General features: G+C 42.2%; 1 protein-coding gene across 1 annotated transcript in view; it reads left to right on the top strand.

Moving 5' to 3' along the window:
- The window catches only part of Arcn1 (archain 1), a 29,997-nt gene extending 13,373 nt beyond the window's left edge, over window positions 1-16,624 (top strand). The window contains exons 6-10 of the mRNA XM_036193298.1: window positions 7,375-7,540; window positions 8,393-8,540; window positions 8,935-9,043; window positions 12,759-12,963; window positions 14,770-16,624. Of these exons, the coding sequence (XP_036049191.1) occupies window positions 7,375-7,540; window positions 8,393-8,540; window positions 8,935-9,043; window positions 12,759-12,963; window positions 14,770-14,859 (718 nt within the window). The 3' untranslated portion in view covers window positions 14,860-16,624. The remainder of the gene's footprint in view (window positions 1-7,374; window positions 7,541-8,392; window positions 8,541-8,934; window positions 9,044-12,758; window positions 12,964-14,769) is intronic.
- The last annotated feature ends 1,649 nt before the right edge of the window (window positions 16,625-18,273 follow it).

The raw sequence follows: 18,273 nt of genomic DNA, 5'->3' as shown, positions 1-18,273 counted from the left end.
TCAACTTTGGAGACCAGGCTGGCCTCGAACTTGCAGAGATCCTCCTGCCTCTGCCTCCCGAGTGCTGGGATTACAGGCGTGCGCCACCACCGCCCGGCTAAAATTTTTATTTAGAGCATATTCCAGATATTAACTTAAGGAATGTTTTTCCCACTTTAAACATGAAAACTCACAGCCATTTATTTCAAGTTTAGAACTTGCCTTTTATTGGCTAATTTAGGAAAGGTAACTTTATGCTTACTGTGTAGGTTGTCTCTTAAGCATGGCTCGATGGTATGTGCCTGTAATCCCAGAATTTGGGAGGAGGAAGTTGGAAGATCTAGAATTCAAGGCCAGCCTCAGCTATATGAGAACCTAGCTCAAAAGAAAAAGAACTTGAATTACAGGGCTAAAGTTTGTAAAAATCTTTAAAGGAAATTACATGCTGTCATTTAAGTACTTGAATCCAGTATAATTTGATTTGTCTTTTTTTCTCAGGACTGAAACAGTTGTTGACATTTTCTAAGTGATAGGTTAATCAAGTTCATATAATCAAGACCCAAATTCCTTGTCCTTAACCAGACCTGTTACTGATAGCTTTGAGGTCAGCTGAAAGAGGAGTCGGTGAGGAGACCTCTATCAGCTGTGTGTAAAGGGGACTGTTTACTCTTGTGTTCCGTTAGAACTAAACAGATATAGCTAGACAGATCTCTTCACTCACTGAGTTACCTTGTGCTATTTTGGTTGTTTTGAGAAAAGCTGAGACTTCATGCTTTTTTTTCTTTTAAGATTTCTTTCTTTTTTTTTTTTTTTAACTATGTGGTCGATGCCAGGTGGTGGTGGTGCATGCCTTTCTTTAATCCCAGCACTCTGGGAGGCAGAGGTAGGGGGTTCTCTGTGAGTTTGAGGCCAGAGTGAGATCCAGGACAGCCAGGACTACACAGAGAAACCCTGTCTTTAAAAAAAAAAAAAAATCCAAAAGAATGCTTTAGTTATGTGATCATGGCCCTGTGCATGTGTGAGTGCAGGTACCCACAGAAGCCAGAAGAGGGCAATGGATTCCCCTTGAACTGGAGCTAAACGCTGTTGTGAACCTGCTCCACATGGATGCTAGGGGCTGAACTTAGGTCCTCTGAGAAAGCAGAATATGTTTTAACCACTAGAGGCTTCACATTTTTAAGCAGCTATCACAGAGAAAAGAGAATTTAAGACTTTTTCCCACTGCTAGCTTAAGACTCAAGCACAGAGCAGACTCTTGTGAAGGTAAAGATTATCTAAAGATTCAGACTCCTGTAGAGTCTAGAGCCTTTGTTTCTGGAAAGATTTAAGAGACTGAGACAAAAAAAAAAAACAAGAGTCCAAAATATTCTTTATGCCCACTGTGGTTCACCTAGCTTAAAAATAATTCAAGAGCTGGGAAGATGGCTCAGTGGTTAAGAGCACTGACTGGCAGTTTTTCCAGAGGACCCCAGTTCAGTTTCCAGCACCCACATGGTAGATCACAACCATCTGTAACTCTAATTCTGAGGAAATCCAATGCCTTCCTGGCTTCTGTAGGCACCAGGTATATGCATGGTGCACCAGGCACTAGGCACACATGTATATAGACACATATTTCTATTTCTATCATAGAATATATGTAGATTGTATCTACTAATTCCCGGTAGCAGTAGCATCATTATTTTTTATTATGGTTTTTTGTTTTGTTTTGTTTTGTTTTGTTTTGTTTTTTGAGACAGGGTTTCTCTGTGTAGTTTTGGAGCCTGTCCTGGATCTCACTTTGTAGACCAGGCTGGACTCGAACTCACAGAGATCCGCCTGGCTCTGCCTCCCGAGTGCTGGGATTAAAGGCGTGCGCCACCACTGCCCGGCTTTATTATGCATTTCTATAGTAAAATATTCAATGTTTGTATAAAGTCTTCCCATGTAAATTTCATATGGTAGAAGCAACCAATATCAGTTAGGTTTTTGTTTTGTTTTGTTGGGGGGTGGGTTTCTGGGACAGGGTTTCTCTGTGACAATCCTGGCTGTCCTGGAACTCGATTTGTAGGCCAACCTGGCCTTGAATTCAGAGAGATCTGCCTGCCCCCTGCCTCCCAAGCACTGGGATTAAAGGCATGTGCCATCATCACTCTGCTAGATTTTTTTCCCCTTTTTTTGTATCTTTCTGAAGGGATAGTCTGAAGTATATAGACTATAAAGCCTGACAGTGGTGGCACACACCTTTGATTCCAGCACTCCAGGGGCAGGAGCAGACAGATCTCTGTGAGCTTGAGGACAGCCAAGGCCACACAGAGAGACCTTGTCTTGAACACACACACACACACACACACACACACACACACACACACACACACTACTAAGGCAACATATAAAATAAAGCATTTAATTAGGAACTTGCCTGCAGTTTTGGAAGGTTAGTTTATGATCATCATGGTTGGGAGCATCATTGCAGGCAGGCAGGCAGGCAGGCATGGTGCTGGAGCAGTAGCTAAGAGCTTATGTTCTGATCTTCAGACATCGGGCAGAGAGAAAGAGACTAGGCCTGCTCTGCTTCTGAAACCTCAAAGCCAGCCCCCAGTGACACACCTCCTCCAACAAAGGCCATATCTCCTAATTCTTCCTAAACCAGTGATTCTCAACCTCCCTGATGCTGCAACCCTTTAATACAGTTCTTCATGTTGTGGTGATCCCCAACCATCAAAATTGCTTTCATTGCTACTTCATACTGTAATTTTGCTACTGTTATGAATCATAAATTAAACATTTTTGGAGACTGAGGTTTGCCAAAGGGGTTGCAACCCACAGGTTGAGAACCTTTGAGGCCTAAACATTCAAATACATGCATGTGATGGAGGCTGTTCTCATTCAAGCCACCACAACTAGAGATTTTCCAGTTGCGTTTTTCCTGCAAAATCATAGTTGATGAGTAACTTACTTATTTGCGGGCTAGGATGCTGTTCAGTAGTTCTTGCCTAGCATTTGCAAGGCACTGGGTTCAATTCCTGGAGGTATAAAAGAAGAAAACCCAAGAGTTTACTTTTATGAATTTACTTACTTGTCACTAAGTGACATCTAAAGGCAGTGCTTTGCCCTGGATATGATCCTGTACTGTATCTCGTGATAACAAGACAACTGACATACTGTTGGTAGGTTGAATGAGAGTATTAATTGAGTATCAATTTATGAAGTTAATGATGGCATTAATATGGTTATATAAGGGAGTATCCTTATGCATGCTAGGCAAACACTTTGATATCAAACTATACCCAATATAAGAATGTCCTTGTTCTTATAAAGTAAAAACAAAGTGTTTAAAGGTGAAAGGTATTTGTCTTAGTTAGGGTTTCTATTGCTATGAAGAGACACCATGATCACAGCAACTCTTACAAAGTAAAACACTTAATTGGGGTGACTTGCTTACACTTTCAGAGGTTCAGTTCATTATCATGGTGGCATGCAGGCAGACATGGTGCTGGAGGAATAGCTAAGAGCCCCACAATCTTGCAGGCAGCAGGAAAGCAACTGGAACACGTCTCCTAATAATGTGAGGTTATGGGGCCAGTTACAGTCAAACTACCATAGTGTTTACAACCACCTTCTTAGTAGTTCATGGGGGAACATCATTGTGTTTCTCTATATATATTTCAAGAGAGAGTGTGAGTGTACAGATGATAAACCAAATGGGATATCATATTAGTTAACAATAGGTAAATATTGGCAAAACGTATCATTTTTTTGTTTAAATTTTATTATGTTTTAGAATACCTTATATTCTTTGACAATTTTTTTTTGTTTTTTTTTTTAAGACTTATTTATTTATTATGCATACAGTATTCTGCCAGCATGTGTCCCTGCAGGCCAGAAGAGGGCACCAGATCTCATTACAGATGGTTGTGAACCACCATGTGGTTGCTGGGAATTGAACTCAGGACCTCTGGAAGAGCAGTTGGTACTCTTAACCACTGAGCCATCTCCCCAGCCCTTAGAATACCTTATATTCTTTGACAATTTAATACATGTATATACAGTATCTTGATCATATCCAACCCCTAAGTTCTACTCTTACTTCCCTTGGACACTCTGGTTTTTCGAGACAGGGTTTCTCTGTAGCTTTGGAGGCTGTCCTGGAACTTGCTCTGTAGACCAGGCTGGCCTCGAACTCACAGAGATCCACCTGCCTCTGCCTCCCCGAGTGCTGGGATTACAGGCGTGCGCCACCACTGCCCAGCGGACACTCTTTAATATGTCCTCCTTCCACATTCATGACCTCTCCTTATTTATTTATAACTTTTCCTTTTGTAAGTCCCTGAATCCTATTACTGCTGCTTGCTAAAATGTTTACTAATCTTGTTGGCTTGATCTTGTCCACATAACCACAGCTGCAGTGAGCTCATGAGTGCACTAGCCATATCATCATGTCCAGAACACAGCATTTCATGGCACTCTTCCCCATCCTTTGGCTCTTAACACTGTTGCACCCCTGCTTCTGGGATGTTCGCTGAGCCTGGGGAGAAAGGTGTTTGTTAATACAGATGTTCCATTTAGCACTCAGCAGTTCCTTTCAGCACTTTGAAGAGTTAGGAGTCTGTGTTGTTGGTGAACCCAAGAAAGAAGCTTCTCTGGCCAAGATAGGAGCAACACAATTTGTGTATAAACATCAATATTTAGGAAGCAGTATGACAATATATCCATTTAGCAAAACAACAATAGTAAGTTTTCCACTAGGGCCTGTGACCTACCAAGCCATAGCCTTTGACCAGGTTTACAGTGTCAGGCATGAATTCCTTCTTGTAAAGTGTAGGCCTCAAATCAAACCAGAAAGCAGTTGGTTACCCCCATAACCTACATGCTACTGTCATACCATTGGGCATAACTTGCCTGGCAGATCAGTATTACAGTGTTCAGGGTCCACTATTGGGTAAGGCCATTTATCTTTTCTCCCCAGCAGTCTGCATAGTATCTTTCAGCACTGAAAGCTAGCCAGCAAGGAGGAAGTCTTCAGCTCAGTTTTACCAATTTCTCTATGTCCTGTAACTGAAGCGAGTTGTGTCTTCAACAGTAGTCTTAACTAGTTGAGGAAACAAGAGCCCTGGTAATAGCCTGTGTTGTTTTGGAGGTCTTGTATCCCATGCCTGGCACTGAGATTTTTATTTAATAACCCATGTGTTCTAGAGTACCAGTATTCAAGTTCCTCTTCAAAAAATTAAGTTTTTTGTTTGTTTTTGAGACAGGGTCAGGAACTTGCTGTGTAAACCAGGCTGGCCTCAAACTCACAAAGATCCACCTACACCTCCCAAGTGCTAGGATTAAAAGGATATACTACGGGGTTGGTGATTTAGCTCAGTGGTAGAGCTAAATCTAGCAAGCGCATGGCCCTGGGTACGATCCTCAGCCCCCCAAAAAAAGGATATACTACTACACCTGGCTTTATTATATATATTTTTTAATAGATTTATTTATTTATCATGTATTCAATGTTCTGTTTGCATGTATCCCTGTAAGCCAGAAGAGGGAGCCAGATCTAAATACAGATGGTTGTGAGCCACCATGTGGTTTATGGGAATTGAACTCAGGACCTCTGGAAGAACAGCCAATGTTCTTAACCTGTGAGCCATCTCTCCAGCCCCTATTATATTTTTAAAATTTGCTTACAAAGTAATGGATTTCTGTACATTTTATTTATTTGGTTTTGGTTTTTTTCAAGACAGGGTTTCTCTGTACATGTAACAGCCTTAGCTGTCCTCGAACTCAGACCTGCCTACCTCTGCCTCCCAAGTGCCACCACTGCCTGTCTTAAATTTTATTTTTTAATTTTGAATATTACTGTCTCTTTTCTTCCTTTTGTTTTGAAACATGTGGCAACTCACTGTAGTAGCCCATGTTCAGATTTGTGAGACTCCTGCTTCAGCCTCCTTAGTTCTCAGATTGTAGGCTTTCTTTATCCTGTGTCTACTTGAACATGATTTCTTGTTGAAGGTTTTTCCTTTATTTTTTCTCACATCTATATAGTATTCATTTGTGTGCATGCCCCCTCCTCCCCCATGTAGGTGGACATCTAAACGTTTGCTACTACTATAACCATTCTTTAGTGGATAATACTGTATTATTTCATGCATGAGAATTTATCTTTACAATAAATTCTAGAAAGGACTACTGAGAGTCTCTGCAAATACCATGGCCAGCAAAGTGTTGATCTGTGACCACCACAAGGACTTGCTAGATCAAAAGTATAAAGTTTTTTTAAAGGAAAATTGTTTGTGGGGCTGAAGAGATGGCTCAGCAGTTAAGAGTACTTTCTGCTCTTGCAGATGACTTTAGTTGAATTCCCAGTACAACATTGATGGTTCATAACCATCCCTAATTCCAGTTCCAGGGGATCTGTTGCCCTCTTCTAACCACCTGGAGCATCAAACATGCATGTGGTAGTGCACATACATACATACAGGCAAAACACCTAATGAATAAATCTGGTTGGTTTTTTGGGTTTTTTTTTTTTTTTTTTTAAGATTTATTTATTTATTATGTATACAGCATGTATTACTGCGGGCCAGAAGAGGGCACCAGATCTTTTTACAGATGGTTGTGAGCCACCATGTGGTTGCTGGGAATTGAACTCAGGACCTCTGGAAGAGCAGCCAGTGCTCTTAACCTCTGAGCCATTTCTCCAACCCAATAAATCTGTTTTTTAAAAATGGTTTCTGTGTGTGTAACTGTGGGCACACTAGTGTCACAGTATAGGTATGGAAAGTTGGGGACAGCTTTTAGAAGTTGGTTCTCTCTTTCCACTGTAGGTTCCAAAAATTGAACTCAGGTCACTAAACTCTGAGCTTTTACCCACTGGGCCATCTTGTTGGCCCCAAAAGAGTATAAAGCTTTCATTGAGGCTAATTACTATTAAACTCCAGAGTAACATTGAGTTCTGGTTTGTTTTCTTTCTAAAATTTATTTTTAATCTTTTAAAATTACATATAAATTTGTATTTGGGGAGGGTGATGGTATGTGTACACAGTGCCGATATAAAAGGATGCCGGGAGAGGGCATTGGATCTCCTGGAGCTGGAGTTACAGGTGATTGTAAGCTGCCTCATTTGGAGTGCTGGGAACCAAACTTGGGTAGTATGTGTTCTTAACATCTAAACCTTCTCGCCAGCCCCCCCTCCCCCTTTTTTTTAAACCACTCTATTCAGCTTGGCCTTGAACTCATGAGCCAAGCATGGCCTGAACCATTCTCCCAATCCTACCTCCCAACTTCACCAAAGCAGTAACATCACAGTTGGTTTTATATGGAGCCGGGGATCAAACCCAATTCTTCTTGTATGCTAGATAAAAACTACCAACTTAATTACATCTCCAGCCTGCTTTCTACGTTTCTGACAAAACTTTTGCTTTATAGTGTGCATATGAAGATTGAAGAAAAGATCACACTAACCTGTGGGAGAGATGGAGGGTTACAGAATATGGAGTTGCATGGCATGATCATGCTTAGGATCTCAGATGACAAATTTGGCCGGATTCGTCTCCATGTAGAAAATGAAGATAAGAAAGGGGTGCAGCTACAGGTGTGTAGAGGCTTTTTATTAAGTATTTAGACTTTTTCTACCTAACACAGTCTTCTTTTTTCTGAGGTTGTTTTTGGAAATGGAACACAGACTCTTGCTCAAGCTAACACTATACTCAACTGTATAGCCTTGGCCTTCAGTTTTGTTTTGTTTTGTTTTTTTTAATTTTTTTTTAAACTTTATTTTATATGCATTGGTGTGAAGGTGTCAGATGCCCTGGAACTAGAATTACAGACAGTTGTGAGCTGCCATGTGGGTGCTGGGAATTGAACCTGGGTCCTCCGGAAGAGCAACCAGTGCACTTAACCGCTGGGCCATCTCTCCAGCCCCTTGTTTGTTTGTTTGTTTTTTTTTAGATGGGGTATTATTGTATAGCTCTGGCCTAAAATCTAAAGTCTTTATAGAAGGCACATCTTTCCACAAAATTAGAAAGAATTGTAACTTATTACGAATCCTATTTATGGGCCATATAAGCCCAGAGGGGTCTACGTGACAGAGTATGACCCTGAATTTCTAATCTCCTAATCCTTCTACTGCCGACTCCAGAGTGCTAGGGTTACAGGCAGTTGAACCCAGAGCCCCATGCATGGTAGGCAAGTACTTTGCCACCTGGGCTACATTTCAGCCTCCTGTTTCTTTAATTTTATTTTTAGTTCTTTTATTTATTTACTCTGTGTGGGCATGCATGTGTCATGTGTGTAGAGGTCAAAGGATAACTTTCAAGAATGTGGGTTTTCTCCTCCTGTGTGGGTTCCAGGGAATGAGCTCAGGTCATTGGGCTTAGCAGCAAGTACCTGCTAAGCCATTCACTTGTCATTCTGAACTTCAGATTTCTTTCTCTTCTCTTTCTAGACCCATCCAAATGTGGATAAAAAGCTTTTCACTGCAGAGTCTCTGATTGGCTTAAAAAACCCAGAGAAGTCATTTCCAGTCAACAGTGATGTAGGGGTACTAAAGTGGAGACTGCAAACAACAGAAGAATCTTTTATTCCCTTGACAAGTAGGTGCCTCTGGCGGGTATGCGCTTTTCTTCATGACATGGCAAGTTCTTTCTGGCAAAGTGACTGTCTTCAGAATGGAATTGCTGCTGCATTTGGGATAGTTTAATCATTTTAATTTTTTAAAGGTTTTATGTATGTGTGTGTCTGCTGAATGTATGCACCTATGAATAGGTACCTGTGAAGGCCAGAAGAGGTCATGAGATCACTTGGAGCTGGAATTACAGCTGGTTTTGAACCATCAGTGTGTAGTTTACTTTAGGGTGCTACAGACCAGCAGTATTTGCCGACTTAACGTTTTTCCACTCCTCCGTGCTCTTGATCATAGCCCCAAGGCCAACAAGCAGTTCTACTTTTTCTAAAGCTGAGGGGTTATGGCCTTGTTTTTCTTCTCAGTTAACTGCTGGCCCTCTGAAAGTGGAAATGGTTGTGATGTCAACATAGAGTATGAACTACAGGAAGATAATTTAGAGCTCAATGATGTGGTCATCACCATCCCACTGCCGTAAGTGAAATTCTCCTAATACTCCTCTTCCCTTCGTGGGTTTATAGAGCTGGTTTCTGGGGTTTGGGGATGAATTATAGAGGCAGTACTTGACTGAATATCCATTCTGAAATGTTTGCTTATTTTCTTCCCAGCTGAGGTAATACAGATTAAACCTAGGGGCTTAAGCATAGCAAGAGCTCTTACCACTGAGCTACATTCCCAGTCCTTTTTACCTGTTTTAAGATCGGGTTTCACTGAATTGCCAGACTGACCTTGAATTTATGATTCGCCTGCCTTAGTCTCAGGAGTAGTTAGGTTTACAGCTAATAGACATGGCTGATATTTGATTCTTAAAAAAACAAAACAAAACAAAACAGTTGTGTTTGATGTGGTGGGGCACACCTTTAATTCCAACACTTGGGAGGCAGAGGCAAGAGGATCTCTGAGAGTTTCAGTCAGTCTGGTCTACAGAGTGAGTTGCAGGACAGCCAGGGCTACATAGAAAACCCTGTCTTTAAAAAAACAAAAACAAAAAAGCCACCACACCAGTTGTGGAACCTGGTGTAGTGGCGGCACAAGCCTATAACTAGCATTGGAAGATGGAGACAGGAGGATCAGAGGTTTAAGGACTGTGTGTGAGGGAGAAAGAGGGGTGGGAACCGGTAACTAGTGTAAAAGAAGGCAGACACATAGGACTTTCTAGAAAAGGGTAATGCTCTTTGGTCAGAAATCAGGAGGTAGAGAGGAAAGTATGTGGTGAGAAAAGAGCAAAAGGATCTTTGCCAGCTGATGAAAATGCCCTGTGACTTACGTTGTAAACCTTACAAGACGACTCGCAGGTCTTGTACATTGAGCTGTGTACTCTGACTCATTTGTTTGGTTTCTGTTAGGTTGGGTTTTTTAGACAGAGGCACTTTGAGTGTAGGCCAGCCAAGACTACAGAGAGATGGGTCTTCCTCTGCCCCTTAGGGCCATCACACCCCAGCAAGCTGTGCATTTTCAAAGGGTGGACTTTACTTTGAAACCAAAACAATCCATTTGTAGTCCTGGAGCTGTTTTCTTGAGGAAAGCTCTGCTTATTTTTGTAGTCATCCAGGAGGATGAGCTGCTTTCCAGTCAGACTTCTTTTGACATTTCAGAGAAGTTCGGTGACTGAGTTTTCCTTTCTTCTTAAGAGGAGAGTGTATTTTGGATACAATGTCTACATCAGTTTCATTAAGTTTTATAGAAGCTTTAAGTTATGATTGACATAAACTATGTAGTGCAAGCCAGGCACTGGTGGCACGCACCTTTAATCCCAGGACTCAGGATACAGAGGCAGGTGGATCTCTTGAGTTAGGGGCCAGCCTGGTCTACAGAGCGAGTTCCAGGACACCCAGGGCTATGCAGAGAAACCCTGCGGGGCTTTGTTAGCAGTGCAGTTAGTTTTGATATGCATACACCTAGGGAAACTGTCAGCACAGCAAGATAGACACATATGTCAAGCTAGTTGTGGTGACTTAAACACTAATCCCAGCACTAGGGAGACCAAAACAGGAGGATCCTCTCCAGTTTGCATTTCAAGTCAACCTAGGCTACAGAATGAGACCCTGTTGCAAACAGGATTCCTGTCATACACACATATAGCTCAAAGTTTTAGTTCCCGTGATGTCTTATATATTTCAATGGCATATTCTCTAGCGTCCTCTGGAAGTATTCTGTGCCTTAAATTTGCTTCCTTATACGCTTCCAGTAGAGTGTGCACTGACATTACTTCAACAGCGCACCTCAGCTTTTCTCCTCTGCCTCTCAACCTGCTACAAGGAAATAAGAGGATTTAATTGTGAATCAGAGTATCTCTATTGTTATATTCCTCAGTTTTTATTGCAACAAAATGATAGTTAATTTCTAGTTTTATTTCCTTTGATTGCTGGGGGATTTATCTTGGTCAAATCTAATTTTAGTCATTTCCATTTTAAAAAAAAATGCTATATTACCAGTGTCCCCGTTAATAGGATTAACCACACCTGTAGTTTCAGTCCTTGAGAGTACTTGAGAGGCAGGAGAGTTACAATTTCAAGGCTATACAAAAAGACCCTGTTTTGTAAGAAGTAAAATAATAGGGTGACCAACTTTACAAGTCGGTTGTTCCTCCAGAACAATAAATGGCTACCTTGGAGAGTGGTAGGACTTGGCATTGCTGACAGGTGAACTCTGTTGAGATTTATTTTACTAGACTATTTTAGGGTGCCACAGTTTTTAGGCCTCTCTGGCTGCTCTGTAATTGTGGCTGTGGTAGTTTCCTGTGCCTTTGTTCAGTTTTGCAGTGGCCTGGGGAAGAGATCTTTGGAGATGTTTTACCCCAGTATCTAGAGCTGATCAGATTAGAAGTCAGAATTGGAATTGGAGCAGAGAAGGAATGAGCACTGTAAATTATGGGAAAGCGTTAAAGTAGTCTTTGTTTTCCTTACCCTGCCCCCAGTGTAAGCACTGAGTGTCCCTGGTGAGTTACAAGAGGGTAAATTTAGAATGTGTAGGAGTAGGTGACACTGCCTGTCAGCCATCTGTGGGAGTGCAGAGTGCATCCTAACTAGCCCTGATTCTCCTGTGACCGCAGACGGCCGCGTGTCTCTTCTTCCTTCCAGTCTGTTTCTATTTTGGCCAGACTTTGTTGGCACGCTTTCACTTTTCATTTACCAAATAATTCATTCGATCATAAATCAGATCAACTTACCAGCATTGGCTTCAGGGAAGTATGAAACATTCTGAACACTTTTGAAAATAGGTCTTCTCAAAGATCCAGTTCACCTCTATAATTGGTATGCAAAGTCTCCCCCTACTATCAACCTGCTTTATTTTTCATTGTTATTTATTTAAAGACACACATTGTTAAGAAGTCCTTAACAGGTTAGCAAACCATAAAGTGATTTTTACGATAAAAAGTTTGAGACGTTTGCAGTCTCAGTTCTCTGCTAGCTCCCAGGCCTATTAGTGCCCAAAGCTGTGTCTTTTGCCTATTGTTCTGATGTCTTTTTATACAAAGGACGTTAAGTGACAGTGTCACTTGGCGAAGGGTTAGGGCTTTGGTCCTTGACGTTACTAAGCAGCATCATTTTTAGAAAAATTGAGGCAGAATTTGAGATACATACTTTTTATTTATTTATTTATTTTTCCCCCTTCAAGACAGGGTTTCTCTGTGTAGCCCTGGCTGTCCTAGAACTAGCTCTGTCTGTAGACCAGGCTGGCCTTGAATTCATAAAGATCCATTTGCCTCTGCTTCCTGAGTGTTTGGATTAAAGACCTGTGCCACCACCTCCCAGCTTTTTTTTTTTTTTTTTTCTTTTATTTATTATGTATGCAGTGTTCTGCACACATGTATGCCTGCTCACCAGAAGAGGGCACCAGATCTTATTATAGATGGTTGTGAGCCACCATGTGGTTGCTGGGAATTGAACTCAGGACCTCTGGAAAAAGAGCCAGTGTTCTTAACCTCTGAGCCATCTCTCCATCACCAGCTTTTTTGTTTTTTGAGACAGGGTTGCACCGTGTAGCCCTGACAGTCCTGCAACTCACTCTGTAGACCAAGCTGGCCTCTAACTCACAGAGATCCACCTGCTTTGTCTCCTGAGTGCTGGGATTAAAGCCATGTTTCACCACTGCCCAGCTGTGATCAAATCTGAGGTTGGTTTTCCTTTCCTTGTTGGAGTTGTCTGAGCTCTATATAACTACAATGACCAGATGTTTCTCATGACAGATCGGGTGTTGGTGCACCAGTGATTGGTGAGATTGATGGGGAATATCGACATGACAGTCGGCGAAATACTTTGGAGTGGTGTCTGCCAGTGATTGATGCCAAAAATAAGAGTGGCAGCCTGGAGTTCAGCATTCCTGGGCAGCCCAATGACTTCTTCCCTGTTCAAGTTTCCTTCATCTCCAAAAAAAATTACTGCAACATACAGGTACTCTGCTCTAACAGAAGGCTGGTGTGGGGAAGACGGAACAAGTGTCTGATAGGGAACACAGTTTCATGTCAAGGCAAAAGTCAAAGCTGAGGGGTTCTGCAGATTCCATTTCTGACTTGTTCTTTATCTTTTCCCCCTTTTACAACAAGGTTTGACTATGTAGCCCCGACTGGTCTAGAACTTGCTGTGTAGACCAGGTGTCTCTTCAACTTTCTAAGTGCTGGGATTATAGGCGTGTACCACCACTCCTGACCTTTTTTTTTTTTTTTTTTTACATTTAAATTTTCTTTTTGTAGGGGCTAGAAAGATGTAGCTCACCATTTAAAGAGCACTTTCTCTTCTTGCAGAGGACCTGGGTTGGTTCCCAGCACCAACATGGTTGTTTATAACGGTCTGTAACTCCAGTTCCAGTGGATCCAGTGCCCTCTTCTGACCTCTGCAGGCACCAAGCACATAAATAAACACACATAAAAATAATTCGGAGCTGGGCATAGTGGTATTCGTCTTTAATTCCAGCACTAGGGAGACAGAGGCAGGCAAAACTCTCTGAGTTCAAGGCCAGTCTGGTCTATAGAGTGAGTTCCAAGCTACACAGAGAAACCTTGTCTTGAGAAACAAAAACAAAAAGAATTATTTATGTGTCTGAGTGCTCTTTCTATTCTGTACATCTGCATGATAGAAAGGGGGCATCTGTGTTACAGATGGTTCTAAGCCATCATGTGGTTTCTGGGAATTGAACTCAGGACCTCTAGAAGAGCAGCCAGTACTCTTAACCATCATGAGCCATTTCCCCAGCCCTGAAAAGACTAGTTTTTTGGGGTTTTTTTTTTTGCCAAAGCTGAGGACTGAACCCCGGGCCTTGTGCTTGCTAGGCAAGCGCTCTACCACTGAGCTAAATCCCCAACCAAAAAAGACTAGTCTTGGGGTTGGGGATTTAGCTCAGTGATAGAGCACTTGCCTAACAAGCGCAAGGCCCTGGGTTCGGTCCTCAGCTCTGGGGAAAAAAAAAAGACTAGTCTTAAGCTAGGTGGTACGTGCCTTTAATCCCAGCACTCAGAAGGCAGAGGCAGGTGGATCTCTTGAGTTCTATGTTTGAGGCCAGCCTGGTCTACAGAGTGAATTCTGGGACAGGGAAAGCCTGTCTTGGAAAAAACCAAAAACAAAAAAGGAGGAAGAGGAGGAGGAGGAGGAGGGACGACGACACTAGTTTTGGGGCTGGAGAGATGGCTCAGTGGTCAAGAGTGTTGGGTGCTCTTTTCCAGAAGACCCAGGTTCAAGTCCCAGTACCACATGATGGATCACAACTATCTGTGACTCTAATCCCAGCCTACCCAGTGCCCACTTTTGGCTTTTGCTGGTACCAGACACATAAAGGCATACATGAAGTTTAAAAAAAGAAAAGAAAAATCTTTCAACGTAGTGGGGCTTTGGACACAAGAGACAGAAATGGATTTAATAGGTAATGCCAGGAGACTTAGCACACTGCATTTGGGGTCAGAATTTTAACTAATTATCCTTACAGAATGTCTGGCTTTCCTGGGTTTTATGTGGCAGACCTGGGCCTCACCACTCATTCTGAACTTGACCTGTGGCAGCTGCTCTGTGGTCAGTCCTACAGCAGTGGTTTTTCTCTGGAGAGCAGATTAGATAAGGCCACAAGCAGCAAGAGTGAGTGAGTGCCTTTTAGTATTTCTAAGTTGCTCTTAGTGCCATGTTTAGAGAAGTCGGTGTAATCTCTAATGGAGACATAGTCAACATCTTGAGGACTCACCATCCTTTCTTCTTATCTTTTTCTTTTCCTAGGTTACCAAAGTGACCCAGGTGGATGGAAACAGCCCCGTCAGGTTTTCTACAGAGACCACTTTCTTAGTGGACAAATATGAAATCCTGTGATACCAAGAAGGGAAGAAAGCCGAAAAGGAAGGATTTCAGATTAATAGAGAAGAAGCCAAAAGTGGCTGAAGAGTTTTTCCAAATTTACAAGCCATTGGAGACCCCCTTTTTTTCCTGATACAGTGTGCATCCTCTGCGCACAAGGACCCTCAACTCACCCCCATCATCTGGTGTCACAGAGACGTTCTTTGACAAAGAAATGACACTAGTATAAAGGGAAAGGCTGCTGATTTCTTTGGCGGGTTTTACTGGCCAGTAGGAAAGCAAGCTCTCCAGGGAATGTCCCGTAAACACCTTTTCTGCCTTCATAGAAGTTTCCCCTTTATTTTAATCCCTAAATATAGTTATATTTCATACTTTGTTTTAAAAAGTTTTCTCTAGATTCGAATCTTTCATACCCCTTTCACTTTATTTTTCAGTACACAGTCGTGCACTGGGGTCATCTCTTTGTAGGTACTGTGTTTGGCATTCCTAGAACAAGTTTATCTAACCCATTCTTGAATTCAGACAATACCAGTGAACTGCTTCCGGGATGTAGAGTCTAGAAGTTGCAATACAAGGTTGTCTTATTTCCTCTCCTGCGTCCATCTGTTGTTCCATTTCTTTGCCAAGCTGTTCCCTTGTAAGACCTGCCTTTCCAGTTACAAGCAGTGCTGTGAACCCCTCTCCTGTCGATATGAAAGGTAGCTGAGAAGCAGCTTGCAGACGGACACACCTTTTCAAGATGCCTAATAACATGACTACATCCGTTTCCACATGCAATCATGTCTGCTGCTAGAGCTACCCAACTTCCAGTTCACCACATGTGGGGCAGGTAGTTACTGCATAGTCACTCATGGTGTTGCAGTCCACTTAGATTCCTCATGGCCACCTCCTCCTCTTCCCAGATGCTCTTCTTCAGTCTCCTTTCCAGCAGAAATGAGGCTAGTGAGTCTGTGCCATTCCCCATTAGCCCTGAACCATCGAGGAGACCCCATCTCCACCATTAGAGTGGTAGCATTTTGAGAGACAAGTGAGTATATTGATGTGTCCAGAGGGCTTACTCCAGTATACCCCGTTTCCTTCCATCTCATCTGCCTATCTGTCCGTTTCTGAAATCCTGTTTTCTTCTCTCAACCTTTTTTGTGTCATCATGTAGTAATTGTTTCTCAGCCGCATTTGACATTGCCTTTTTAATGGAGGCTGGGTCAGCCAGTTCCACAAGCATTGCACTGGGTGGGTGGGTTGGATGATCCTTTGCTGCAAGGCTGTAGGCACTAGCAGTGGGAAGCAGAAAATTACAGTAGATGACCTCCACACTCTCAGGTGGCTGGAGAGCGGGGCTCTTGTTCTGAACAGCTGGTCCTCCATGGCAAGAGTATACTATCCATGAAACAGAGTAGTCACACAAAAATGGCTGTGGCTGGATGCTTGCCAAAGAAAGTTCTGGCCTTTCCCTTTCCCTAAACTGCATCAGGGAAGAATCCTTATCTCCAGCTTGGTTTTCAGTGAGGTTTTCTGAGGAAGGGGACTGGGATAAGAAGTCTGTCATGTAGTTAAGTAGACAAGAAATCTTATTAATCCAGTTGTATTTCAGAGTTGTTTGTCCCTATGATTTTTAAAGTCAAGTTTAATTTCACAAAGACTTTTTCTGAAATTACTTTTGGGGTAATATTTAAAATGAGAGACATTTTGTAACCCTGTAAAATACATAGGGAATATAACATTCCAATGTACACAACGAAGACAAATTCTTTAATCAAATAAAAGAGTATTATAAAATGTTTACTGGACTCTTTAACTTTGATGTCTGCTTGCTGATTCATGATACTGTAATAGGATCTAAGATTAAAGATTAATGATATGTTTTTTTAAAAGAAAATAACCTATCCAAGTGTATTCATTTCCCTGTCTCCTTTTCCAGGTACCGTGCCTCTCTGTTGTGTGTATTTGAGCACACACACTCTTGACAGCATAGTTTCTGAGTAGGATTAAATAAAGCTGCTTAGAGCTTTCACCAGGTCCAGACTCTTGACTTTGTCAGACAAATGACGCATTCTCTTCTCTTTTTGGTTTTTCAAGACAAGGGTTTTTTTGTGTAGTCTTTGGCTGTCCAGAACTAGCTCTATAGACCAGGGTGGCCTTGAACTCACAGAGATCTGCTTGCTTCTGCTTCCTGAGTGCTGGGACCACTGCCCAGCCTTTTTGTTCATTAGTTTTTTTGCCACAGGTGTCTCTGTGTACCAGTCCTGGCTGTCCTGGAACTTGCTCTGTAGACTAGGTTGGCCTCAAACTCACAGAGAGCTGTCTGCTTCTGCCTCCCAAGTGCTGGGGTTAAAGGCGTGCGCCATCACTCTCGACTAATTAAAGAGTTCTTAAACATTTTGCGGTACCCTGGAGCCTTCCCCTTGTCAAACAGTGATGAATAAATGAAACAGGAAGACATTAGGGATGTTTGAGAAATTGGGGGAGGCAGAGGCAGGCGATCTTTGTGAGTTTGAGGCCAGCCTGGTCTACAGAGCAAGATCCAGGAAGGGCGTAAAGCTACACAGAGAAACCCTGTCTTGGGGAAAAGAAAAAAGAAAAAGAAATTGATTATTCCTTCAAAAGGCTTCTTGCTGGACATAGTGTGTGGCTTTAATCTCAGCACTTGGGAGGCAGAGGCAGGAGCAGCTCTGAATTTGAGGCCAGCCTGGTCTGCAGAATGAGTTTCAGGCCAATCAGGACAACATAGTGAGACCTTTTCTCAAATAAGGCTTCTTTACCCAAACCAGAAGTTTATTGGTATATTTACAACAAATTTGTTTTTTTTATATAATTTATTTGTATTTTAGATTTATTTATTTATTATATATACAGAAGAGGGCACCAGATCTCATTACAGATGGTTGTGAACCACCATGTGGGCGCTGAGAATTGAACTCATGACCTCTGGAAGAACATTCGGTGCTCTTAACCTCTGAGCCATCTCTCCAGCCCCCTTGGTTTTTTGTTTTGTGTTTTTTGTTTTTTTTTTGTTTTTTGAGACAGGGTTTCTCTGTGTAGCTTTGCACCTTTCCTGGAACTCGCTTTGTAGACCAGGCTGGCCTGGAACTCACAGAGATCCACCTGGCTCTGTCTCCTGAGTGGCAGGATTAAAGGCGTGCGCCATCACTTTACTGTTTTATTTGGAAAAATCTATTGAATGTGAACACATTGTTCAGAAGGCAGATTCTCCTCCCTAATAAATAGTTAAGTGTCAGGGATGACAGTATTTTTGTGATGGAGGCTTAAAAATTTCAATTGTTGTTACTGTTTTCTTTAATGAAGTAGTACCTGATCTGACAGTGCTAACTGGCCTCCCTGGACTGTAGTCTTAATCTGGTGAAACGAAGACCCAGTTCATGCCACATGCCCTGACTGCCCAGGAAACCTGTGGCATCCAGTGGACTTGAT

This window comes from Onychomys torridus, chromosome 7, assembly GCF_903995425.1.
Source record: "Onychomys torridus chromosome 7, mOncTor1.1, whole genome shotgun sequence".
NCBI classification, from domain to species: domain Eukaryota; kingdom Metazoa; phylum Chordata; class Mammalia; order Rodentia; family Cricetidae; genus Onychomys; species Onychomys torridus.
This window is presented reverse-complemented; position numbering and strand designations above follow the sequence as displayed.